A 27,386-nucleotide genomic window follows, 5' to 3' on the forward strand; every position below is an offset into this window, starting at 1 on the left:
CGACCTGCCATGCGTGCCGTGGCGTGCACGGGCCTGTGTTAAGTGCCCCGTACTTACGGTGATGCACCGGTAATTATGCGATGACTGTTCCAGGCCTCACTCTTTCTCTTTTGCTCAGGAGCCATATACACTGCCGTCGTTAGTGAGGTGCCACGTTAACCATTAGTATGTAACCACACGCAATGAGGGGATTGTTTGCCGCGCGTGTTTTGCCCGGACCTAATCAGCTTAGCGTTAACGTTGAACCTTTTGTTAGAGCTGTAGTGGCACGTCTAAGCACTCGCAAAGGCTGCGCAGGAGGTTGATGATGCAGTTGCGTTCGGATGACGCTCCCCCCGCACCCCTATGTAAAAATAAAATAGCTGAATGAAGGATGAGGAAAACTTCGGCTTAAGTACAGACACCGCCATGTCGTGTTCACAGACGCCCCAAGAGCCTAGTGCGGTCTTGCCGAACAAGATAATGAACACCTACATAACGAGCAGATGGTGTCTTTTTTTTTCTCTCTTGAAACGTGAGAATTGCCTACGTTAGCGAATGTTCTTAATATATCATTAGGCTCGTGTGAGTCTTCAGCATATAGTTAAAACGTTTTCTTCTTTCCTGCAGCCGCCGTCGTGGTCACGCGCATTCTCTTAGCGTATTTGGTGGCGACAGTGTTCTATCTCATTATCTGTGAATGCGACGAATGTTTTATATTGCGTTTTGCCCCTTTATATCTCTATCTATACTGCGTGCTTACGGCCACTGTGCAATAGAACTTGGTACCCAATATAAAACATATTCCTCTGATCCGCTATTTTGGTGTGTTCATGTATACGCGATACCTGATCTTGAGTGCGGTTCTGTGTCTCTCAGCTTTGTGTCCTGCTTTGCAAGACGTTTCATGGCACCGTCAATAGCAGCAGCAGTCGTAATATATACCCTCAGTTGCTCGATAGCTTCTCTCGTAACCGTGGCATTAACCCGGCCACGCGCTTTAATAATACGCATCCCAAATTAAATTTGTGCGAAAGTGCCGACAAGCATGATTCCAACATAGCTGATTACATTCCACCAAAGGGAATTTTATTGCTGAAGGAACACGCCTGGTGTTAAATCTCTTTCCTGCAATTCTGGGTAGTGACATCTAAACAAGGGCTAAATGGCAGAGGACATTTCTCATCTTATATCATTCCTGTGAAGAAGAGTTTTCTTTCTTTCTGAGGAGGAACATGCCGGCAGTGTGTTGTCCAAGAACGGGGCAGTTGATGTCCAAGAACAAAAGCAAGATGAAATACTGGACATGCATACACCCAAATTCTGGGCAAGCCTATGCGACTGACGTCTAAAGTTGGATAGAGCGCCTGCACGTTCCTTATGAATATTGCGATGCAATACAAAAGAAAGATGTCAGCTGCAGATATTCGCATTCTTAGGTCTTTCTGCACGTCACTTCTACTACAAACTTGTTTCCTTCTCACAGGCATGGCTCCTATCGACCCGCTGTGGTGTCGTGTCAACCGGACTCAGTACCTGAGCCCACAGGGTTGGCTCGAGTCTCGAGACCCAGCTTCGACAGGAGGTCAGCCATTCGCTCTGTACCGGGCCAGCAACCGCACGTTCCTACAGTGGCTTGGCAGTGAACCAGAGAGACGCAAGCTCCAGCACAGACTGATCCTGTTGCGCGTGCGTTGCACGGACCACTCTGGTGCGGTGTTCGAGCCTTGCATAGCGTTCCGCGCCGGCTGGGCACCGGGCATCTCCCCTGTAGAACGTAGGACTACGGACTACACGGTAGTCGGGCTCTGCCTGGGAGTTCTTGGACTAGCCTACGTCCTCGCCGTGCTCGTCTACCTGAGAGTACGACAGGCTAATGTGAAGTCCACATTCCGTAGCTACCTGGAAGAGGAGCCAACGTCTACGGTGAGATTTGCAGATGTTGGGTGTGGTTTGACTTCTACCTCGCGAGCACACTTGATGGACATTGCCCGAGATAAATTCTGAGGAAGGAACGCTTTCACACGTCTTTGCTTTTGCCAGCCTAAGAGTGTCTCATTGGCTATCTTGCTTATCGAATATAATTAAAGCATAACAACAGGCATCTAACTAGTCTACTTTATAAGCAAGTGCTGGTAGAGCTAGGACTGTGTAATTCTGCAGACCTTCAAACTGAGACGAGTGTGAGTTGCTATTGATTCCCCTTGCCCTTTCCTTTAGTCCTTTCTTTCTCCCTATTCTTCCTTCCTTTCTTTCGTTCTTTTTTCTACCTTTATGCATTTTTTCCCTTCCTTTATTTATGCATCCTCGCTTCTTTCTACACCTCATCTATACCAAGCATATAGGTGACGCTGCCTTGTGCTGATTAAAGTATCGTCAATGATTGAAGTGTCTGGGAGCTCCAGTAGGAGTAGGGGCTCCGAAATACCCTTCCGACTAGTATTTTTATTTCTTTTTTGCAAGCGTTTTTCACTCCAAAAGACACGCTGTTAGGCTTCTGCGGCTTAGTGGGGCTGGGTTCGTAATATAAACTTTATAAGAAAAAAGCAATCATAGCTGCTATATCATTCGTCGCATAGTCTATTTCACATCTACACCGATGAAACTAATTTCCGCTTCTTTGCGCAACTTGGTGTTTGAGGCAAATCTGACGCGATAACCTAAGAGATAACCCCTTCGTATTCATTGCGGACAGCTACAATTAGAGTCTCGGGGCTTTTCATTATTCATTCACTAATACTGGCAAACGGTTTGTCAGTTGTCACTTCTTTCTCCCACATATTTAATAGTTTTGTCACATTTCTCTGACTTGGTGGCGCGCATGCACAACCGTACAAGAGTCGAAATGTTCTTACAACTCTTCTTCATGTTTATCTAAACGTTATAAAAATATCAGTAAATACGCGCGCATATTATACCTTGTGGTTATTTAATCAAGGAAGTGCCGATTGCAAGGCGAAGAAGAATATGTCTGAGAAAAAAATTAGTTTTTCTGTCCATCTTTGCCGAGACCTGCATTTAAAGCTGCTTAAAGGCTGAAAATAACGAAACAAGGACCCAGGGCATCGGTCTCGTAATAGTTATGTTTGTTTTGGGAAGAAAGATTCTCGCCAAGGGATCTCAAGGATGCTTTGTGAAAAGATGTGAAGCTCAAGTCCGAGAAACTTTCAAGGCAACTCTAAGATGAGCACCAAATACTGTCGCTTTACTCTATTCCGCTGCGCGCCCTCTGTCTTTCGTAATGCCGACTCCTCTGAACGCTCCCGCAACGTGCCTCTCTCGGCCCTCTCAGGTCGATGGGCAGCCGACCCAAGAGCAGCAGCAGTACCATGCGTACGACACGCCTCGCGGCTCCGGAAGTGACTCGTCGAACCGTGACGTCTTCTTCAAGCGCTCCGGCAACCACCACCAGCATCAGCAACAGTGCCTACCGGGGGGCAGCGCATCCAGCAGTGACGGACGCCGGTCGCAGCACTTTGAGTCACGTGGGTCGGTGCGCCGTGCCGCGCTGCAGATGAACCTCGGGCCCGAACTGCTCGAGCCAGAGATGCTCGCCTGTCCGCCACCGCCGGCACAGGAGTTCCTCGCCAAGGTGCGAGAAAAGGCTGTTATTTTCAGTCAGATGCTTCACAAACTTTTTTTTTTAGCTCCAGAACAAGCTGAGGTTTCTTCAATAAAGTTACTGTATAAGCGACTAATACCAAAAGAGTCATCTTTAGGATTTCAGTGCAAGCTACCTCATAATTTACTTCTTTGTAAAAACTTTTCTCGCTTATTCCCACATCTTTATTTTCTCCCTTCTTTCTTACTTCTTTTATGAGTAAACTGCAGGTTATGATGAAATTTTGAGCGAACATATTACCTAATAGAAATTACGCTTCCAATGTGATGTGAAATCGAAATCATATATGAATTGCCTACTCTTTTTGACTGCCGTAGAAGATCTATGGAGAGAGCCAAGCGTCCAATGTTTCAGCGCTAATTTCTGTTACTGAGCGATGCGGGACATGCGATGGAAGCTGCAAAATCTAAAATTATTCTCAGCTTAAAGCTCCCGCAGACAAGTCCTTAGGTAGCTGCGAAGTACCAACCCTCGGACGTTACTTTTCCGTCCCGGGATAAGCGTATATGGACCTCCGCCATTTGCGCAAAATTAATATATGTAATTTTAAGTAATTTTATTTTAATGGAAGTTGAAGGTCTTATTCATCACGCGCTTAGCATATGTGAGGAGTTCGTAAATGTAATCCGCCTTTTTTACAAGGCCGCTCTGCGCATGCGCGCCTCTCCCCTGGCTGAAAACAAACACTCAACCTCAGCTGCGCATGCGCAGTTCTTGGCCTCCACGATCTGCGCAGCCGCAGCTGATCTCGTAGACCATGTGTAGTTAATATTCGTGACAGGCGTATGCGATAGATGGAGGTAGCTGTCAAGAACAGACACTGCCATTTCGCTGGCGGCTGCATCTCCCAAGGACGTTTTCAACCAGTAGCAGACGAATTTTGAACCACTCCCAGAGGGCGCCACATTTTGTGAAAAAGGCGGGTTCAAAGCGGAGACATTGGAAGCTTCAACTGTATAGCCAAATGATACTGGCTTGCCATTCGCCATTGTCTATAAAGAGTGAGCCGATTTTTGAATCTAGCTAGTTTGAAAGCGTCAGCTCTGAACACGGAACGAAAATTCGCGCAGCTGTGCTGGCTGCATTTTGAGATCAAAGAAACATTATAAAACAGCTAAAACACTGAAGCTTGGGCATTAAACGTTGCTGACTTATGCCTACTCCATTTTGTTTTTCTGCGGCTACGACATGCCTAAAGCACGAAGTGAAAGGGGGGTTTCTAACTCAGACATTAAGCTGGCTTTTGTTAACAGTCATGATCACCATCAGCCTGACTATACTCACTGCAGGGCGAGGTCCTCTCCCATATTCCTCTAATTAATCCGGTTCTGTGCTAGCTGCATCACCTGTTAACAGTAAACAGTGTGTGGTAACAGCAAACGGCAGCAAAATTAAAAACAAAAATTGAAAATAATGGGCATAACAGTCAAAAGAGGCGATAATGTCAAGAAACTATGCATAGGTTTCCGGCTGGATAAAGACAAAATAGTGTTTCGCGCTAAAGCATGGCATGAACCCTCAAGATTCTCAATGATTCTATATTATACCTCAAGCTTGAACCTCGCTAGCTAAATTCTTAAAGGCGGATTGCTAAACGGCGGATTACTAAAAGCGTCAGAGCTTGTACGTGAAAAAAGAACAAATGGTCTATTTATTTTCTCTTCATGCTCGTCCTAAGGGTAACTTACGGAAGAATCTCTTCAAGGAAGGCAAAGGCTGCCGGCAACACCCGAAATAACTGAGTTGCATTCTCTTTTAATGAATAGGTATCAACTGTTCCGAGTCGGTTCTGTTGCATCGCAGGGGTGTTCTGCGCATCAGCGATCCGCGGACTACAGCCTCTTAAAAGAATAATAATTTTCGCTGTTACAATTTCAATATTATCCGCCGGGGTGACTCATTGGTAAGGACGATTGGCTACTAAACTGGAGCACCAATGCTCGGATCCGACCGCGGTGGTTGTTTCGATAGAGACGAAACACAAAGGCGTCCGTGTGCTGTGCGATGTCAGCGCACGCTAAGTATCCCCAGGTGGTCTAAATTATTCGTAGCCCTCCACTACAGCCCCTCTTTCTTTCTATCGCTCTCAGTACCACCTTTCCCCTTCCTTTACAGCGCGGTCGAGATGGGTGACGGGTGACAGAGTGCCTTCCTTTCCTTTAAACCAGTTTATATTTTCATATGATACTCAAGCTTGCATGCTTGTTAATTTTAACTAGAATAGTAGATGAAAGTTTCTTCAACGAGTATATTTTTAATATGCTAGAGAGGTGTAGCGTAATACGTCATACATACCAAATACTCTGAGCCGCCGACGTGTCAAGTCGATTCGCAGCTTGCCTGCATATGGCGGCTAGGTATCCGCGCATGCGCATTGGTGCCATTTTGTGAACTATATCACTAGACCACGCACGTTATGCCAAAACTCTCAATAAACTGTAATATTTTGTGCGATTCCGGTTTCCCCAGGTGCGTGAGATGGTGGCCGCCGCGAGGGCCAGGCTACGAAGCTTCAGGTTCCGTCCTTCCCTAGTTGACATACCAGAAGACGACTACTATCACACCCAACATCACCACCAGTGCCAGGACCAAGAACACAGACACCACCAGTTTGCCAAAAAATTAGATGTCTTCTCTGGCGCTGCCGGTGGCTGCAACGGCATCTACGACAGCTCCGTCAGGCATAACCCGCTGCTTGGAGTCGACTGTCACAGGTGATTTAGGCTCACGGAGGCCTAATTTTTATTTCAAACATAGACTGATTGTTCGTGGTGTCTCTTGCCCTGTACTACGATTGCTGTAAGCCGCATTAAAGTATATAATATGAATGCGCTCATCCGCTAGCCAACCGCAACATGCTCCTCGTACACTGCAGTGGAACAAGGATAATCACCTAGAAAAATGCAAAGAAAAACATGGCGTCTCTACCCTTCTAAAAATTGGCAGGAGTTACCTCTGTTAAACACATTATAGTGCTAAAATAACGAAGGTTTTTTTTTTTTTTTTTTTTTTACTTGTTTTAGCTCGGTGTGACTGGGTGCTTCTTTTTACATTATACCTGATACTAACTTAATTTCGCTCTGGTCCTTGTGTGCTATAGCTTCAGCTGTTCCTGCGGTACCATCTGAGAGCAGGAAGTTTTACAAGTGAATGCGCTCGCCCCGGTGGCTCAGTGATTAAGACGCTAAGCTACGGTGGCTATTAAACCTAGTAGCCCGGTTCCAACCCGACTGTTTTGAATTAACTCCGATAGTTTTAGAAACCTTTAGTGCGAAAGCAGGGGTCATGGCGAGTCATTGGTTGGCTAGCGAACTTTACAAGCCCGTCGTGGAGACCTGCGGGTTGGAGCCGCACTACTAGACTTAGCTTGAATTAGCCGCGCGAAGTTACGTGGCACTACCAGACTTAGTTTGAATTAGCCGCGCGAAGTTACGTGGTTGTGGCCTCATGAAAAGCTTAGCCAGTCAGAGCGACGGCACAAGCAAGATCGGGCTAGATTCTGAACGTGCACTCGACGACTGTCACTTGCACAGGTTCTTCGAGGTGAACGAAAGCTTCCAGGACTCGCCTCTTGAGGCCTTGGCGCATCAGTCACCTTACCCTCCAAGACCACCAGAGCGACGCCGGAGAAAGCTGTTTGGAAAAGACACGCAGCATGCCCGTTTTGACCGCTTCAGGTGAGCAGCTTAATATGCGTCTCTTGTTTTGTTCTTTGCGGCGACGTTGTCGAATGACGATCCACAGTACCATTTCCGCCAAAAGTAACTAACACATGTGATTTTTATCTCAACTTTAGAGTAAAATCCTAAGTCCTATGTCAGGCTCGGGGACCAAAAGCTCTTTGTTTTTACTTGAAATAGATTTTGGGCATGTGTGATGGCGTAAGACTCGTTTGCCACAGTAGGCAGCGGAATCCGTTCTTTAACCAAATCCAGAGCAGTAACTACCCATCTAAACCAACCAACCAAAAACCAAAAAGGCCTGTGTTAGATCAGGTGGAGAGTTCGGCCACCTTACTCAAATTTCGTAACATATGAGATGCCATAGTTTGTGTACTGCAATAGCTAAGAAACAGACCACACTGCCTGGTTGCGCTTGGAAAATACGGTACGTTGCCGCTGCAGGTTATGCAGAACAAGGATTTTCGCTGCGTAAAAACATCGTAAGAAAGAATCAATGCGTAAATCAAGATCACCCTTATTTCGCTCATAAATATGTGTAGTGAAATTAAATAATTTTCTCTCCTCTTGCAAACGAAATCTTTCCGCAATAGTCAACCGTTGTATTTCACTGCTGGCTGTATGTCATGGAGACTCGGCGTTGGAGTCTATGCTGCAGCCTATTCAATCAGCACAGCTGCCTGTATTTAATTAGCACCAACATTTCTTTTCAAAGTGTCATTTTGTCCATCCATTGTTTTAAAGCAGAGGATTTGCAACAAAGTATCCTGCAGATTATCTATTCAGGAACCCTGAAATCGAATCACTCACAGCACAATCTGTAATGCGTCCAATTACGAAGACTTGAAAACAAACTAACTGTGTTGATGTGAATAATCAGCATTGCCTTTTTCATTGAGAGGGGTTTTAAAAATTTTAATTTTTCATGCTTGACATTATTTTTTGACAAATCTCAAAAACCCTCCTGTGGATCATATACTATTAATGAAATACATTTCAGCTGTTTAAAATGCCCTGAATGATTCAATGGGTTCGCTTCAGATATAATTAATAACAAAATGCCCAGAGCATGCAAACACTAAATTTTTTTTTTTTTTTTCAAAAGAATATATCTGTTCAAACTTTTCCTATTTATGAGGAGCTTGTTTCGCCTATGACTTATATTTAGTTTGCTTACTTGATTCGACGTTTATGTAGTGGCCGTACATTTGCTATAAAACAGGCGTTTTTTAGCATCCATAAAATGAGGTGTAAGGTGCTTATTGGAACACCAGGACGTTAGGGGATGCGTGAGTGCCAATTAGGCGACTGAGTATTGCTAGAAGCAGTTCTCCAGTGTCAACCAGGCTTCGGCTCCACTTCGTCAACTTCTTCGACGTGTCGCGTTAGCTGCTGTCCGTCGGAGCTATTCCAGAGGAAATATAATCATATGAAACCATCATTCTTTAGATACGCTAATGCGTGGACAGTGCTTTCAAGAGCTTAAACATTAGATTAGCATGATAAATATGCACACGTTCCAATACAGACTGATTTTATCTCTTGTCTTTCACGTTGTAATCATTTTTATAGATTAAAAATTTAACAACCAGTTACTAAGCAAAACTTCATAGTATTCACGATTTGTACGAATTTCAAGGTGGCTGGCGAAAAAGCATGGTACTTTCACGTGTTTACCTACAACAGGGAATTTCAAAAAATTCAGTTTTACAGTAGCGGCATTTCCTCGAACAACATTATCTCAAACTGGAACCTAATAACGGAAGCCCTAATCACTACATCCACCTTCGATATTGCACCACGGTATTGTTTATATACGCGAGGGCAATTGCAGGTTTACTATTTCTTTCGCTTGAAAGTACATAGGAAGGAGAATGGTTATTTGGTGCAGTAAAAAACCGCTTGACTTTGGTGCAGTAAACTAGCAGTGCCCTGGATTAAAAAAAAAACACGCTTGACTTTTTCTTTCAGGAAAGACCTCTACGAGAAACTTCATAAGCTCCAGGAAAGTCGTGCGCAACAACCAGCCGGGGTGCGTTGTGAACCCGATGGGAACTCCGACAGCCCATCCTACGAAAACGTCCTACCGCCGCCGCTGCCCAAGGGCTCGGGCCACGATGCTCCGCCACGACCACCGCCTCGCCTCTGCACTTCGCCCGTCGACCATCCTCGGGATGATGAAGCGGACGGAGACAACGTCTCCTCCACGAGCATCGAGCCTGACTCCCTCTACTCTCCCTGCGATTCTCTGAACTCGAGAAACATTACCAAGCTGTCGGTACCTCCGGACCAGACGCTTCTTGAAGGTCTCGATCAACCAATCATCTTTGACTCCCTTCGAGAACCCCGCCCCAGTTATCTCATGAACTCGTCTGACCAAGTTAGCCCGGAGATGATAGTAAAGGTCACCAGCTCGTTCAAGCCGACCCACTCCGGGCTCTACATGAGCGTGCAGTCGCTCCAGAAGTGCATCAAGACTTCTTCGCGGTTCGTTCCTTGTCCACGAGGCTTTGATGCCATGGACGCTCTACGTCGAGTGACGGCGGGCGACATCGAGTTTATGCATGTGTGCCGAGGTCAGCTTAAACGCCGGGACAGTGTGGGATGCTCGTCTGTTGCTTCAGACAGCCTGATGCCGTCGCCCTCTGACTCAGAATACGACCCGGATTACTCCGATCCTTCACCGCAAACGGACGCTAGAGTGGTTAGCCTGCGACGCACCAGGCGTCGCTTCCGGTCTCGTGCTGAACGCAGCGGAAAACACACGCTACCACCACCGCCACCTGACGTCACAATCATCGAAGTGGGAGATGCGGCTGGTGACATTTTGAACGGCAAAGGAAACTTCGTGACACTAATAGAGCTGGACACATCAGAAAGTTCTAACTGATGTGATTTCCAAAAATTGTGGCTGCTTTTTGAGGCCACCACAGCCCCCTGCACTTTCAGAATACTTATAAAACCCACTGGTGTCTAACCGTGAAGCCAATGAGAGATTCATAGGCTTCTAAGTGCTTCATTATAAGACCCTTCAAACGTGTACGGTTCGTGATACCGACGCAGCAACGCAGTGCCGTTTATGCGCTATTTGAAGTCAGCTACGGAACTTGGGAAAGGGCTAAAACACATGGAGCAATGTTTTAGTTGTGATCAGAATGATTAAAAAGTGACATTTATATTAGGGATGGCATTCGCGAAAAGAAGTCACATTCTCCGAAAGGGAAGCGATGCTATATACTCTACCATAGTTTTCTCGCCACTACAAATTTTGGGGGACGCAAGAATGCGGCGAATACCACGAACATGTGTGCATTTTCCAACTCTGTAGCTTTGAAATATTTTTACGACAGTAATAATTTAGTAATTGATTTTTCCGGCCGTACGTCTGAATAACCAATTGTAGAAGTTACACAGACGCAGACAAAAGCCATTGCGAAAATATCTATTAATGCAAACCTTCATCGCTTCCTCGACCTGTCCATATCTTGACCTGCGCTTTTTGATACGCAGTAATTATTTCCTACACTCTTTCCCCCGCAGCATTAGAATCCGCAGCATGTGATCCTTCTTGCGAGCGAAATTAGACGTCAGATCCGCTCGCTTTATTGGGGCAGACAATAAAGGTGCCTCGATGCCCTCGCCTCGTGGCGGTAAAGTACCATAGCTCGCACTCAATACTGCCACTGAATTCCTACGCCTCTGCTGTCAAGGCTAGGCTGGAAAGGTAAGGGACCGGCACTTGACTGCTGAAGGTTGGAGGATCGAAGCACAAGTGCCGTTCCGCGGCAGAATATAGCCCTAAAAACGGAATGGTCCCAATTTTCACTTAAACATCCACCCTTATCTCACGTTTTACAACTGAACAACTCTGCATCTCGCCCCTTGTCATTGTAAGTTTAGGTGGTTGGACAAAAAGCGACGGTCAAGGTACGGCGGACGAGTGCAAAGACCATGTTTTACAGCAAATGGCCAAAATCAATACTCTTTTACTGACAGTACTGCGCCGTGACACAGAAGGATCACACAGGTCCTTCGCCTTTCATTGTCTTCCTAGCATTCGCTGCACACCCACAGGAATTTGGCGAGCAGTACAGGTGCATGTTTTTGTTTTGTTTGCCATAAAAGTGTTGTGTACACTGTCACATCAACATAATCGCCATAGGAAAACCTTTTTGGGCCACAATATATCATCCATTCTACGATGGATCTTGTAGTTGAATAGGCATATACGAAGAAGGCATCGCTGAAAGCACAGACGTGTACGTGCTTCCACCTAACAACAGAAGTTCTGAGACACTTCATCGAACTCTCTCATGAAGAACGCTTCACGGGGTGCATGAACACGTAATATGGAGGATACAGAAGTTGGCGTCATTACTTATACTGTTGACGTGACATTGTTGCCAAAGAAAAATTGCCAACTTGGGATCATGTGAAAATAAGCAATATTGAAATAAAGTATGCGAGACTGTGCGTGAAGTCAATACTGCATACCCGGTTCCTGTGGTGAGGCTTGGTAGCGCAGTACACACACAAATAGGAGTCACAGGAACAGTTTTAAAGACCCAAAAAACATAACAGAGTGTGAACATTGTCTTTAACTCTTATCGGAATCACAGGGTTTACAGCCGCAAACAACTGGCAAGGTTGAGAGCGTTGCCTTTATGGCTTACTGCAAATTCGATGCATCGGGACCACAAGAGAGGTTTTACAGCCACAAAGAACTAAGGGTGAGAACATTGCTTTTAGAGCTTACTCCTAGTTCTGTTCATAAAACTGTCCTTGCAATTTTTTTCTGTTTGGTGCAATCTGCGTTGAATTCTGGCCTTCAGAATTCTCTTACCCAATTTCTTGCGCACTGCTTCCATCCGCTGCTCCAACTAGTCCACTTTTGTTTCCCGCGTGTGTGTGTAAGCGGCAGCATAACAAAAAAAAATTACCAGCTAGAACGTTAAAAAATAAATGCTTCCTAAGAAGCACTTTTCGTGAGGCATACAGCGCCTGTTTACATACGGTTCTTCAATCATTCAATGAGGTCCCGCGGACATTGAAAGACGGCAAAATCAGGTCCGCAACCGATCGCATAGCGAGGTGGCTAATCACTGATAGCCACAGTACACATGAAAGATTTTTGCTGGACGTTCGTCTTAGCCGAGCGCGTTTCACTGCTTCTTTTCTGTTGGCCCACAACATGGTCCGGCAGCCAACAGCAAAATCGAAACCCATTACATTTAGCCGTCATCCGGCGCGAAGTGGCAATACCTGACCCAAGGGTGTGCAGGCTTTGCATAGTGCTTCACAGTGCAGGCTATGAATGAAAATGGCAGAGGATGTAAAACGGCAGCAAAAAAGAAAAATGAAAAAGTAGTGAAAGTGTGCGCGCACAAGCTTATTTTTCATGGTAAGAGGAATAAGACAATCTTTTGCACTTGCCTTACTTGACCAATCTGTGCTGTCTGATGTGTACAGCCTGAAGATGGTGTAAACTCCCGTTTCATGAGTACATCATGCCAAAGGCACTGAGTGAAACGCTTCTTCAACATCTAATTAGGCAATTCGAATTTGAAAATTATAGGCTGTATAGAAATGAAACGAGCGTCCTCGGTTGTCAAAAGGACCAATACATATACGCTTATTCAGTCATTGAACTCAGAAGTAACGCTTTCTTGCGTTCCAAAGCTGAAAGCATCCCTTGTTCTCTAGCTTTTTTTAATCTCCACCAACTACATAACATAGACGCGAGTATTTACTCGTTGTCCGATTTCGACAGACTGCGCAATAAACATACCGAACAGCCGCTTCGATGAGAGCAGGCGAAATCACCGAGAATCCGAAGAGAGCTCGGGCACTTCAGCAGAAAGGTCCGACTACCCGCTGACCTTTCACCATATTGTCACAGCCCATTCACCTCATTAGCCTCCTCCGACATGACCCGGATTCCCCTGTCTCCAGAGTCTTCTCGCCATTGTGAAAGGTACAGCACGTGGTGGTTCATTAATCGCGGTTGCTGCTCCCGCCAAGTTCGCCCACGCCTGCAAGGACTCAACCGACGATTGACCCACACTATTAACGCCCGACATTTTGTGCCGTCTTGCAGGCCGGGCACGTAAGGAAGCGCCCTTGTCGGCTTTCTCTCGGTAATGGATGGCACGCGCAATCAACGAGCCAAGCGATAAGGCGTGACCGGCCGGCAAGACTTGTCGGAGAGGCAACGTGGCAGTAACCATGACGATGCCTGCGTATGGCGCAGCGAGCCGGTCTGTCTTTTCTCTGTCCGCTGTGTGCCCCTCTGGTAATATTTTCAGTGAGGGAGTTCTGCCATAGCGACGTCCGCACTGCCAGTTGCCGGGGCTCCGTTGTGACCTTCAAGGATTAATGCAAGTGACCCAAAAAAAGATGTCATTTCGGAAAAGATTGTTGTAATGTGGGTAGTAGTCAAACTTATGCCACGATTCCTAATGCGATGTTTAAAATTGAGGAGCTTTGTTGCGATAACTTAAAACAGCGAAAGTGTCAGTCTACTTCCAAAAGCTTGCTAGATATAAGAATTCCGGCGAGCTGTGCGTACTGTACTATTTATTTCACACACTAGGGGAGTAGTTGAAGTGGAGAAAAAAAAATCACTCCTTTGAGCAAAATATACTCTATATGTGAATGACAATATAAACCTATGGAAACGTAATTGCTTTCCTTTTGTCGCTATAGGTTTTTTAAAGAAGAGGGGAGAGCAAAATTTATTTGTTTCCTCATTTAGTAGTTAAAAATAGTATAGTAGTTCAAGAACACGTGTCTGGAACGATGGGTTCCAGACACTTCCATGATCAGTTTAATATCCGGGAAAACACGCCTCTATGTTTCCAATAGGAATGCGTGGCTGGTAACTGAGTTCGTTGGCATATAAAATATATAAATGAGCTTTCTTCGTATTATTAGCCAGTTTATTATTTCTACTAGCAGTTAACTTTCAAACCGCTTTAGAAAGTGCTTCCCGCATTTCACAGTGAAAGTACTAGTCCAGAATTTCAGAGCCTAGTAAAATCATTGAACGCTCCTAAGACCGAAAGCCGTAGCAATAGCAGTAAATAAGACAAAAGAAAAAACCGCCGGTACAGAGCGGATTCCAACCCGGGAATTTCTGAAGGGGTGCGCGCGGAACCTCGATCCTATTGCCAGAGCGGGTCCCATTTCCACTGTTCATCGGTTGTACTCAATGGTAAATCCGTACATCCATATCATAGAGGGTAGAGCCACTGGAACCGCGTACCACCAGCCTACAGTAACAGTGCCAGTACCAGAAGTCACCGGGTCTGTGAAGTCGGCTGTGCGCCAATATGGCGCGTAAGATGAGCGACGCTGGGAAAAACAATCGCGCAACTCTGCTTGCTTCCTGCGGGAGCATATACAAGAACGCCATCCCGCTATAGTGTTCATTGGATATTTTGGATATACAAGGTTGGTGCATTGTAGCAGATAATTCGGCCGCCTAGCTTGCATGGCACAACCGATACTGAATACCGAGAGATTGGAGTTTTAAATTTTCTGCCTGCACTGCACACACGGAAAGACTTGGCTTTTGTACTTCAGCTCAGTTTTTCTCCTCGACCCATGTTTTACGTGGTCTCAACTATGAGTCTTTCCAGTCTTCGCTGTGCACGCTGCTCTTCTTTCCTCGAATTTTGAAGGTGGTTGCCAGCTCAGGCGATGAAACAGCGTTTCTCGAGCAATCCCAGAACACAAACACGTCAACCACGGCAGCTGTGCAAATCCGCCTTTGATATCGGCACGAGTAGCTTACGGAATGTTTACACGTGTGAAAGCATTTGTCCTCTTTGTAGTTTACGTATTCAGTATACCCTTTAAAATTACAAGGGACTTTAGCGACTAAAGTAGTGAAAGGCGAAAGCCTGAGTGCCGCATTCTGCTACGCAACTGGCAGCAGTAAATAATTATTATTTAATTATTTATTTATATATTATAATTAGCACTTTAGAGGATTAATCAACCACAATTACATAATTAATTTATCATTATTTAATTATAAATTACTTAATTAGTCATTATTAGTTTATTATTAATGATTAATCATTGACTGATATATGGCCATATAAGGCACGCATTCGGCCATACTATGGTGGTGCCCTGTAAAGCCCTGTGATTAGTAGAGACCTCTATGACGTAATCACGCCACGGCCAATCAGAATGTCGCAAAAGCGGGACACATTTTTTCCACGACAGCACGAGCCATTAAAGGCGTTCCCTTTAATACTCTCATCACGGAAGTGATGATTGGTCGAAGCAGGAGGCCCGAGAGCAGTGCTGCCCGCAGCGCTGGAGCATATCCGAGGGGTGCGAAATGGCTCTGAGAAGCGTGCCCGTTGAATATATCTACTCCTCATTCTGAACGCCTTTTCATCTGCATCTGTTATCAAGAGTACTTACTGTTTCTTCGTTCTTTCTCTCTTCCTTTATTTCTCTTGCTTTCTTCCTTTTTTTTTTTTTGTTTCCTTTATTCTCCTTTCCGTCCATTTTCCTTTCGTCACCTTGCAGATCAAAAACAGCGCTCGTGTAGTTGGCTATTGGCGCAAAGCTCGGGGTGAAAGAGCCGTGAAATGTCAACTCCTCTCAGATTGCGGCAATTGAAGGCAGATGGGAGAAGGGCGATGACCCAATGCCTCTCTGAGTGAATTGCAACCACAATTTAAAAGTACGGAAAAAGCGATTAATATATAAGTGCAACAAGAAATGTGATAATAAATTTCTTATAGCATTAGAAGACAGCAGAGAAAAATTACAGCAGCACCGCAGAATCTGCAGTGAAAAAATGCGAAAGCCTGAGCGTTGCTGCTGCACACGGTACATCGCGCGCTTCTTGTCGAACACAATCACCGTTTCTTTGAACGTATCTAAGTTCATCTGCATTATATACAGGAAAGAAAAGGCGCGGTATCTGTCACTCGCGGAATACCGCTACTGTCATTCTCACTGTAGACAAGGAGAATTATGATTTGCGTTTTACGATTCCATGCTTGGCGCAGTTGATTAAAGCGCTCGCTAGAGGATCCGAGGGATGGAGATTCGATTCTCGGCGGAGATAAAGTATTCTTTTTTTTTGGTGACGTCATCAGAATGATTGGCAAGTGAAATCCCGCGGTGTGCCGCGGAATCTCGCGAAGAAGTGGGAGACTTCTCGCGGACGCACAGACGGGCACGCTGGCATGTCACCCATAAAAGGCTTTCTCCTTAAGGGAATCTGGAACGGTCTTGAAATTGCATGAAATTCAGTGGTTCGAAAGAAGGGGCTTTATTATTCATGTCTGTACATTTTGCTGAATTCTGTTCATAAGAAAAGCCGCAATCCTTGTTAAAAAGCGCGGGGGCGGGGGGAGGGGGGACGATGCCTGAGGGACAGGAGTATGACACGCGTCAATCTGGAAATTTTGGCCTGCGCTTTGGTGATCAGCGGGCCAGCATAGTCTGCTGCTGGTTAAGTTTGTTTTCTCCAGTTCGGTCGTTCTGTCCTAAAGACTCCGCGTGTTCAAAGGCTCCACGAGGTCGACCAGCAGACACGCAGATGTATATTACAGAGTAGCGCGGCCCGCGCTTCGAAGCCTTCCGACCAGTGCGCCTCTTTTGCCGAGTCTTAAAATAAACGTCCTTTAATGTTCGAAAAGTATCTTCTTCGTGTCATTAAAAACGCATTCCGAGTGAGTGCATGATGCGACTAGTGGCTCAGTCCGGCTTGGCGGTCCAGGCGACATGACGCTTCATATAGTTTTTCAGAAGATAAAACTTTCTGCGCAGTGGGTCTCTGAAATGAAACAGAAAAACATTCTTGCCTTTGAGAAACTGATAATTTTTGTGCCGATAACGATCACCGAATATTGGCAGTGATTGCTGCCAATCAGCGCAACTGAAGTCCGGCGCCGTTCTATCATTATTCTCACACCTAATTAAGTTAGTACCCTTGCTGCATGACTGGCTTCCCCATTGTTACTCTTAACCGAGGTTCCGAAATTAAAAAGCGAGTCACGACTCACTGTCACATCTCGCCGCCATTCTCGGCTAGGGCAACCATTATCAATTAGGTACAGCAAACGAAACGCACGATTCAGTGATCGGCAGAACGAAGCTGCATTTCCAGTAGTCATTTACAACGCAGTGCCTGGAATGCCGTGCGGTTCACGCAGCCACAGTAGCCACAGCGCGCTCAAGCATCGTCCGAAGGCAGCACATGCTCGTCACCACATGCCGCGCCGGCCACGTCTCCCTCAAGCCGTACGTACACATCCCTTTAGCTAGCTTTTGAAAAGCGTGCTATAATTTATTGTTATCCTAAATAATAAGCCCAGGGTTAAATGAATGTCAAACACTGATTCTTATTGAGGACCGCTGAACCGTACCAAGATGCCGGCAGGAGTGATAACTGCTAAAAAAGCAAGTTTCACTTCACAACTGAGTAGCCGCCGGTGCGTCGCGGCTTGTCTGATCTTCTTGTATAGTACATTTGCTCCTCACCTAAAGCGGCGCCGTAATTATTTATATGTTAATTTTATGGTGAGGCAACGGGATTGACAGTAAGGCCGTTCTATGAGTGGCCGTTTACTACATCACTGCTCAGTCACAAAGTGTCTGCCGTGGCGTCGGTGCACAACAATATATGAATAGCGACGACCAGGGAGTAGTACCGGGCTTATAGCGCCCGTTCGCCGCGCTCGCATACCGGCATCGTTGCAGTGAGCTCGTAGCATCCGGCGCTGCAGAATTCGAAAACTTGTCCGATTACGTGCTACGACCATACGGAAAGAGATTGGTAAAGAGCGGACACTCGGCGAAAACTGGCACCAGGAAATGACGCGCGACGTGTTGCGCTGCCGCTGATGGGTGGATAACGGCACCAGCACGGACACGCGTGCAGCGGCACTAGGCTGCAGCGGTAGCTCGCCAGAGCAGACGAAAGAAAGTTGTCGAAGGGGCTGGTTATCTGCGCGTGCCTCGCCTGTGCGGCACAGCCCGCATATTTTTATCTTCCGTGGGCTGCTATGCGGAAGAACTGTGATTTGGAACGACGGCAAGGTGAGCAACATTGTTAGTTTACGCTGACCACGCCGGCCGGGGCCAATTAAATTTCGCAGCTCGTGAACAAGCGCGCCGGCTGTTCAGGCATAGAGAAGTTCAGGCGCAGTTCGTGACGCTCGCGCAGTTTTCAACCGCGGCGAGGTGTAATATGTTGTGTTCCTGCGAAGCTGCGCTGGATTTCGAACAGTTTAGCTCAGCACGCTGGACAAACTGGCAAGTGCAGGCACCAAGACACGCCGTTGGGCTAACATGACGTATTCGCCGGCCGCTGCGGCCAGGCTTGACGCGGTTTGCCGAACGGCCGTGTCGCGTTTAACATGAAAACCGCTAGGTGAGAAATGTTTCATTGTTGTCCAACCTCGCGGCATTTCAGGCATTTTAGCTTAGCACGGCGGTCTGAGCTTCACAAAGTCACGTATGAAGGGCAAGCCAACATGGCGTGCTTGCTTGCTTGCCGCGGTGACATGTGAAATGGCGTGAGGCCAGCCTGACTCGGTTTTTCGAACGGCTAGTTTTGCGTGGTGGCGCGTTTTATTTAGCGGGACAAAGTTAAAATGAGAAAAGTTTCATTATGCTGCAAGCTTCTTTGCTTCAGCTGTTCAGTGCTTTTGAGGAACGTCGTTAGTCTAGTGGCTGCTGCGGAAATGCATTTTCAGATAGGTTCGGTTAGCCTGCGTTTCCTGACCTGTACGTTGCAAGAGTACTTTCCCGCCTCCTCCCATACTATCCGGACCTGGGTGGACTGGCATGGTGCTGAGGGTGAAGAGCAGCGCCTGCCCGTCCAGCAGGCCATCGATGCATTTGGCGCCTAAGTGTTGCGGCTCAATAAAATCTTTTACTACTACTACTACTTGCAAGAGTACCTTTTGTACCAATTTTACGAATGACAGCTTTCCAGTTCTGGACCATAACTGCTGCTCACCAAGCTTCAGTATGCACCCACGTGCACAGATGTATGCGCGGTGCAGTGGCCTTACAGTTCATTGCAACCTTCTGCATCATGTTCATTCATTTTCCAACCACGCTGCATGAACCCACAGACTGCAGCCGAAGCACGGCAGATGCGACGAGTGAACGGTGTGGCCTTCCCCTAAGCGTCAGTATTCCTCTCTGCCCTGATCAATACAAGTTACCCTTCCTAAGGTGGCCGCGACTGTGACTTTGTAGTTTATGTATAGCGCCTGTTTTGTTACATATCATTTGCCAATTATTCGGAAATCAACGTCATTCTATTTTTGTCTCTACCTAAATGTTGTTGCTCGCCTTGTGTTTTTATTTGTCTGTACTGTGCACATCGCCTAATGTGTGGAAAGGTTTGTCAATGCCTCCGTCTACATCTGTTGCATCTGTTGTGTGTTTTACAAGCAGCAAAATAAATGTTAATTTCACAAAGTACTTGGCATCTTTTCTGCAATACTGTTTTGCGAAGGCTATGGAGTTGCTGCGTTGATGGCCAGTTTAGAGCACTGGGTATCTATTTTTCATTTTGTTATGCATGCTGAAAGTGCAAGCACTAGCAGACCATGTGAAACCAAAATAATGCGCCAAAAGGGGCAGGGCGCAGCGCATGCTAGTATTCAAATAGCGCGCCTTTCACTAAGACCGGAAGTAGTTGCCGCCGGCCGCTTGGTGCGCTACAGTCAAATGGCCCTATGGGAGTGTCCGCTCTTTACCAATCTCTTTCTATATGCTACGACTGGAAGCGAACCGTCTTCGGCGTTGCGTTAACAACATATCGCTCAAATTAAGCTGCAAGGACAAGACCGTCAACTGCAGAACGCGTGCGCTCTTTGCTGCGCCGTTAGGCGATATTTGATGGTTGCATAAACGCGCTGTGGACTAGGATTGCACACTATACAATGCCTATTTCAATTGTTGCTATTGAAATATGATTTAGTATGTAAAGGGCAGTTGTTAAGTGGGCCAGCTCGCGCGCTTTTCGCACTTGGGTAGCGATTTCCGACTCGCGCAAATTTGATAACTTCGTTTTCGTCGACAGCGTTGTTCGTAGCGTCATTTTGTTTTTTTAAATCGCTGGTTGCTCGAACCCGTACGCTAAGAGCCCCAGCTGTTGTGCATTGCTCCAATAATGTAGAACCTTTAAATCGAGCTTTCAATTCGCCTGAAGCAACGCGCAAGCAGCAACAACGCCGGTGCCGGCCGGATATACCGACAATGATGTCATAATTGGCCCGGTCAGTTGTGGGCAATTGCGGTGTTTGCTTCGGGGGCCGAACCGCTTATGCTGGTTTTTTTTTTCTAAAAGACTGCTCTTTGCGTTCATTTCCGCCATTTTTAGGCGTGATAGTCGTGTTCATGGACAAAAAAAAAGTATAAAATTCTGCACAGAGCCCTTTATTTTTTTTTTTGGGGGGGGGGGGAAATGTTTCAGCTTTCTTTTAGCACCTACAGAAGAGCATCCACAATGCACAGAGAAGGAATGTAGGCACGGGAAAAAGAAAAAGCAATCTGTGTAGCCACATATCAGTGAGAGAACACTGATGGTGCATTTCACGAGCATGGTTTGGTAGAAATGTCTCTTGCACCTAATGGATCGGAGACTGAATGTTACCTGGCATTCCCGGCACGGATGAATGAGTTCTGAGGGACTTTTCTTCATTGCGTTTTATTTATCACAGCCTTGCGCAATCTCTGAGGAAACCCTCCAAGAGAAGGCATTCTTTCTTCCACGCGCATGTAGTATTTACAGATGGCCAGTAGCAATGCTTGTGGCACTCATTATTTGCTGCTGAGAAAATTATATAGATCGGCCTCCACAGTCTTCATTACTGCAGTTTTCTTTGCTGATATCAACCACGGGTGAAGGTGGTGGCACTCTGTAGTGCCTCTGACGACCCGTGCTGAAAAAAAAGGAGGAACATTTGGTCTCGGCAAGAAAATAAGAGAATCGGCAAACGCAGACCCACAGTGAGGACCGTGTCGTGCGTTGAATAAAGGAAAAAACAAGACTATTAATAGCAAGCCTTGTGCTAGCAGTATACAAGCCCTTGTGAACTCAGTACTGTTTCACAAAAGAACACTACGAAAAAGAAGCAGGTTTTTTGTTTTCCTGAAGTTAGCATCCTCCACAAAACTTGCTCGTCCTAGAAGACTGGTTATCTTTAATGGGATGCTTTTTGCGTGAGCACAGCACTCTTAAAGGATCGAGTGTCATTAGCTTTCTGCACAGCAAGGAAAGAAAACGGCGACCCTTCTTTTGCTCTTCAAAATCATGGCACAGTTACCAAGAACTAACTGCTCGCTGAGTTTAGCAAATCCTTTGTAAAAAATAATACTAATAAAACATGATGGTAGTGTAACACAAGCCTAACCGCTTTACTAGCTTCTACGTAGATAAAAAAAATGGGAAAATATATGTGACACCCCGTGAATCTTGGACACATTTGAAAAATTGTGTCCTTTCTACTTTCTACCCCGGGCGAGGTTAGGTGCCTATCCAGGGTTCAGAAACTACTGCAAATATATTTTCCTCCTGAACACTTGCTTCAGCTTAATGCTCGAAAGCTGAAAAGAATGATGAAACTAACAAGCCAAGAAAAGGTACCCATTAAACAGCTTCAAAACAAAAGGAGGTATGTTAAAGGTGATAAACAGCAAGCAAAAAGAAAATGGATAAGTGAATGTGCGCCAACACGGACGCAGAAGAAATGAAAACAATTTGGAACATCATTTATAAGAAATTTATAAATGTCATTATGATAAGATACTGAAGAGAAATCAAATTTACAGTTGATAATTCTAGCATCCTTCATTAAAGTTACTGTACCCAGACCAGTTTTATGCATCAATGATACTGCAGTCATAATTTGTCGGAAAATCTTACAACTCTCTAGTATGATTAATTCTTGTTACTTTTTTTGTCATGTGTGCTTGCTGGTAAAATTCTACATCTTCAATACCGAGAGGTCGTACAGGAGGTAAAAAAGGCTTCACATGTACGGAAATGCAGCTTCATTTTTTTTTTTTTTTCATTCGGTGTGCCTTTCAGTTAGCAGCAGTGCCCTGGATTAATATTATATATAATGCTGCAAGTCTTGACTCAAGGTGCGTTCATGAAGCGACCTGAAAACAGGCAGGATTCAGGATAAGGATGGAAAAGAATGTAAACAATTAGCTTTTTAACCATCTCATTATAAATATTCTTTCTTTAGAGGAGGGGGCATGAATGCTTCTTCAGTGTTTTTGTATTTAATTTTGATAGCATGCGTTATCGCGATCAAGCCAAATATTAGTGTACTACGTGTGGCGAAAAGCGCAATCTTGATGTTCTAAAAAGCTCACAGTGAAGATTATTTTATTCGACTGCACAGCGATCACTTAGGGGTTTATGCAGCGGTGAATCATTTTAAGGAATGAAAAAAGCAGCTGATTGGCAGACTGGATCGACAAAAAAGGACATTTAGAGGAAGTTATTTACTTACATATGGTAGCTTAAAATTTTAAAACAAGAAAGGGAGCTGTATATACACATTGCAGGGCAAAGGCCTCTCCAATATTTCTATATTGGATTTAATCCATGAATTAATCCAGTCCTGCGCTAGCTGCATCCATTTGACACATGCAAGCTTTAATTATCATTCGCCACCTAACTTCCTGACTCAAAAGCAAGCCGCTTCTGGCCATGCTCTTCGATAAGGTTACTTTACCTTGCACGGTCAGGCAACTGGTTCCTTTCAAATATCAAACTATGTTTTCGTTATAGTCGCTGACTGCACTCTAAAAATGGTGAAAATTTCACATCGTGGGTTTCGATTATTTAAAAAAAAAAAATAGAATCGACCGCTAACTTTCCTTTCTCCCTCCATACTGTCCTATTACAACGGTATGAGATTTCTACGATTTCATCCCGCAGATTATAAAACATGACTTGATGCCAGAAAAATTTTAAAGAATTTCAAAGACAAATATTGAGTTTGGCTATGATTTCTTCGTTCCTAACTCAGCTTCTGGTTATCTGCACAAACAGAATGGGGCTAATTCTGAAAACGACAGGGAATATTGTTACTGTTAATCCAACAAATGTTGAGCTTGAGGTTGCTCAAAAGAATATTTTCCAAGGTTAAAAATAGCAAATATTTCTCTGGCGCATATGCAGGAGAAAACACCCCTGCTTTTCTATAGTCCGTATGTTTCAATCGTTGTGTATTGATAGGACTCGAGCAATCTAGCTCTACAGCAAATTGATACCTACCTTTGTGGGATCTGAGCAGCAGGAATACAGCTGTAGTAGTAGGAGAAGTAGGAATACAGCGCTGTCACATGATATCTTTCAAGCTATTTGAGCCCGATCTCAACAGAGCACTTTAGAGCTCTCGAATTTGAACATATTCCCCCTCGATCCGCATCGACTAGTTGGCAGATAACAAACCATATGGCACTCCAATACTCTCAGTTTCTTCTATTGTACAGGCAGCTCATATTATACTTATGTACAAATAAACAAAAAAGCATTTCAGTTCGGATATTGCAAGGTGCTTTAAGTCTCGCGCAAGAATGGCTGTAACTAGCAATTAGACAGCATCCAACTGCATCATGAACTGAAGAAAAGAAGCCATTAAACCCAAATAAATATCAGGATCTGACAACTTCAACCGCCGAATGCACGGGTGCAGGAGTGCTCAACCGGGACCACGATCTGATAATTAGGAACGCCGAATCTGCATGGAGTTTGATCGTTATCCATTCAATCATCGATTCAATCAGTAATCGATTCGCTCATTTATTCAATGCCGGATCTGCATAGAGTTTGATTGTAATCGATTCCATTAGGGTCAGAATCTCGCTTGCGACAGTACTATGCCTTAAATCACACGCTGCTCCTTAGCACATGTGTAGGAACTCAACTTTATTACAAAACAAAAATAAACAAAAATTAAAGTACACATGTTTAACGCCAGCGCCGAAACACAACTGTACACAAAAAGCTGAATTATTGACACTTCCAGACAAATGCGCTCGCAATAAATAATAATTGTCATTGGTGCAGGTAAACACCCAAACATAATTAAGTTGTCACTGACAAGCATGACATTTCTACGAAGAAAAATAGCAAAATAGAATAATAATCATACTAGTGAGACTTGTTCATGGAGCAAAACGTTGGTAGTTATATGCAGTTGTACTCGTAAATGAAAGTTTTTGAAAGTGAATCAGGAACGCATTCCTAGGCTTCTTCCCCACAATCCTTTTACTTCAGGCCGCACGTATTGAGCACTTTTTCCTTATGTACATGCTCGAAACATCCCTGCACTAAACTCAGGAATTGCTAAGTTTCCTGCAATATTGCCCTTCTACAGGCAAAGATAACAGTATATCTGCAACACTGACCGAGCGCAATGGCTTCCCCCGACTACTAGTGCCACCATCGCCTAGCGGTGGCCTGCCTAACGTGTACTGACCTGCGAATTTATTTTCGGCCACACATCAATACGTAGAACCATTTTAAACTACCGTCAGCGCAGCCTACACGAAATAAAAATATACTGGCCAGTACACTGCAAGCACATACCCCAACATGTAATGCACGTGGGGTTTCAGCACAAACTTTGCCTGAATATTTTTGGCTTGTGCTGTTGATATGATATTATGTAATAATAACAATAACAGCAAACTTGATGCTTTGTAACTAATAACCAGTACTCAGAATTATTATAAATTCATGACAGCTCGGCCAACCCTAAATTGTATGCTTGTAGAATTCCTCGAGTCTAAGTGCCAAAACACTGGGCATACCTCTAGAGATCACTTTCTTCAAACAAGGAAGTACCTCGCGCACCAGGTGGAGTGGAATTCAAAATTACGAAAACGTTTGATGATTCGTACACTTGTGAAAGATGATAGAATAAATATGTGTGCGAATGAGAAAACCACGCAGCCGCAGCAGCATATTAGGTTGTCATAAATACAAGCACTAGTACACAAGCTAATGAGTGGAAGATAAACACTGAAACCAAAATACTTTTCGTTGCATTCACTGTTGCATCATAGTATTCACTATTTTCAAAAAAAGCAATACTCTTCACGTTCACTTCACTATTTTTTTTTTCATTTCAAAAATACACGAATAGAAACCTTTCATACCTTTGCAGCACATGACATGAGACGTTCACACCTTTCTTAAGATAATTTAAAAGAAAAGCACACTCGTGAAGTACAAGAGTTGCAGACACCGCAATGCGTTTCACAACAGTGATAGGATAATATATTCACTTGTTTAATAACAGGATTAAATATTAGAGTCAGGCTATTGTAGAAAACGCCATAAATATACACATAAAAGCTGCATCGACCACTGATTTCACACCCTAGCACTCCATATGCTAACGTCTCGATTACCTAGAAACATGGAATTATCTGGGTGCCTTAACGAAGGCTGAAATTGCAGGCAACATGCCAGAATTATTTCATCTTCATGATGCAACTTTCAAAACCTGATTAGAGCATTTGAGTAATGTTACCTGGTTACTTCAACCTAAACTACTGCTCAGACATTGAGCTACCGAAAGCTTGCTTAAAAATTCTCCCATGCTAGGTAATGGAGCTACGTACTGTACAGAATTCAGGACCATAATATTAACGCATCCTGGTGAGTCTCGACTGTAGGCTAGAACAATGAAAAATACAAACGTTTACAAAGTAAACAATATACGAAGCAAACAATTCAACCAGCTAGTAGCATATGACAATGCATGTCAGTGATGCACTGCACTGATACACAATTCAATGAATGACAAACGCATGTCACAAAAACAAGACATACTAAAAGTTTCTCTAGGCCATTAGTTGACTATGCTTTTTGATCGAAATTTGCTGAAAATGATGCAGCACACACTTTGGGTTTTGATTTCGAGAATTTTAGAAGTAAAACCAATTTCATATTGTGAAATACTTGAGCAGCTTTGGAGTTCTACTGAGTGTTCAGTTTTATGAGATGACGATATCATGAAAAAGTAGCCGCGTGTCAAAAACGGCATTCCCATTGTCATTTCGATGATACCAACAAATGCTCCTCGGCAATCGGCATGACAACAAAACTTGAAAGCGGAAGGTTTTGAAGCAATAGATGGTGTTCTCTCATAGCTAAGCTGTGCTCAGCACTGTGGACACAAATTCAATTACAGTGAAAACTTGATTTAACGAAACCCGATATATCAAAAGCCTAGATTTAACGAAGATAGCCCGATTCCCCCTCAGACATCCATGTGGTCCAATGCTTGAGCAATTCAAAATAACGAAATTAATTTCGCTATCCGTTTTGATTTAACGAAAATGTTGCTAAAATGAAGGTGAAAAAGCCTATTTTTGGTCTATTGTTTTTACAAAACGCTCAAGAATGTATTGACTGCAAGCCAATGGTAACATCGCGAAGCAACTACGTCCCGCTTTTGCCAAACTACGCGCTGCGAAACGCGAGTTATATTGATTTTAATTCATGGGATTTCGCTAGCGGTAAAAAGTCGGCCCGTCAACCCAGTGTCGGCAGCGGTGCCGCATGCCAACACCGGGACAAATTATGATTGCCCTTAATATGCTGCGAAAGTTTGCCCGAACACGTGAGGGAAGAGCGCACGAAAAATCCGTGCAGATGTTGCTTGAGAACCGCTAGCAAGCAGATCAGCGACGTCTTTGCTGGGAAAGAAGTTTAGTCCCCTACCTGGGACCCTTCTTGCCGAGGTAAAATTTGTGTTGCTTCTTTTCATACGCGCTATCGATGTCGGTGGTTACGCGAGCCGCAATTTCAATGCAGCTACATAGCATAATGGACAAGCTGGCATTGTATTTCAAGATGACGTAACAGTACAACTTCTCTGGGTCTTTGTTTAAGTTGCGTTGCTACGTACTTTCAAAACACGATTTCATTTTCAGCGCATTCACGCTTCCCAAATATGAAGCTGCGGTACTTCCTTGATGCCGCGACACCATATAATAATCGATTTCATCAAATATGTGACCGAGTATGCCTCTCGATTGAGCGAAGTTTCCGATTCAACGAAATATTTCGCGGCTTC

General features: G+C 44.7%; 1 protein-coding gene across 1 annotated transcript; it reads left to right on the top strand.

The window, feature by feature from the left end:
* The first annotated feature begins 1,467 nt into the window (after positions 1-1,467).
* Positions 1,468-11,751, top strand: sha (shavenoid). Its single transcript, XM_084578782.1, has 5 exons — positions 1,468-1,905; positions 3,272-3,571; positions 6,071-6,315; positions 7,135-7,278; positions 9,253-11,751. Exons 1-5 carry the CDS (start codon positions 1,468-1,470, stop codon positions 10,169-10,171), a joined length of 2,046 nt encoding a protein of 681 aa, XP_084434908.1. The 3' UTR covers positions 10,172-11,751.
* The last annotated feature ends 15,635 nt before the right edge of the window (positions 11,752-27,386 follow it).

The sequence above is a fragment of the Amblyomma maculatum genome, chromosome 9, assembly GCF_055883805.1.
Source record: "Amblyomma maculatum isolate TAMU_Amacu chromosome 9, ASM5588380v1, whole genome shotgun sequence".
NCBI classification, from domain to species: domain Eukaryota; kingdom Metazoa; phylum Arthropoda; class Arachnida; order Ixodida; family Ixodidae; genus Amblyomma; species Amblyomma maculatum.

What these genes read in the sequence shown, in the direction of transcription:
- sha (XM_084578782.1), top strand. Translation starts at nt 1,468, where the DNA reads ATGGCTCCTATCGACCCGCTGTGGTGTCGTGTCAACCGGACTCAGTAC. An exon ending in AAGAGGAGCCAACGTCTACG is followed by an intron (nt 1,906 to 3,271) that starts GTGAGATTTGCA and finishes CGGCCCTCTCAG; the next exon opens with GTCGATGGGCAGCCGACCCA. An exon ending in GCCCGTTTTGACCGCTTCAG is followed by an intron (nt 7,279 to 9,252) that starts GTGAGCAGCTTA and finishes TTTTTCTTTCAG; the next exon opens with GAAAGACCTCTACGAGAAAC.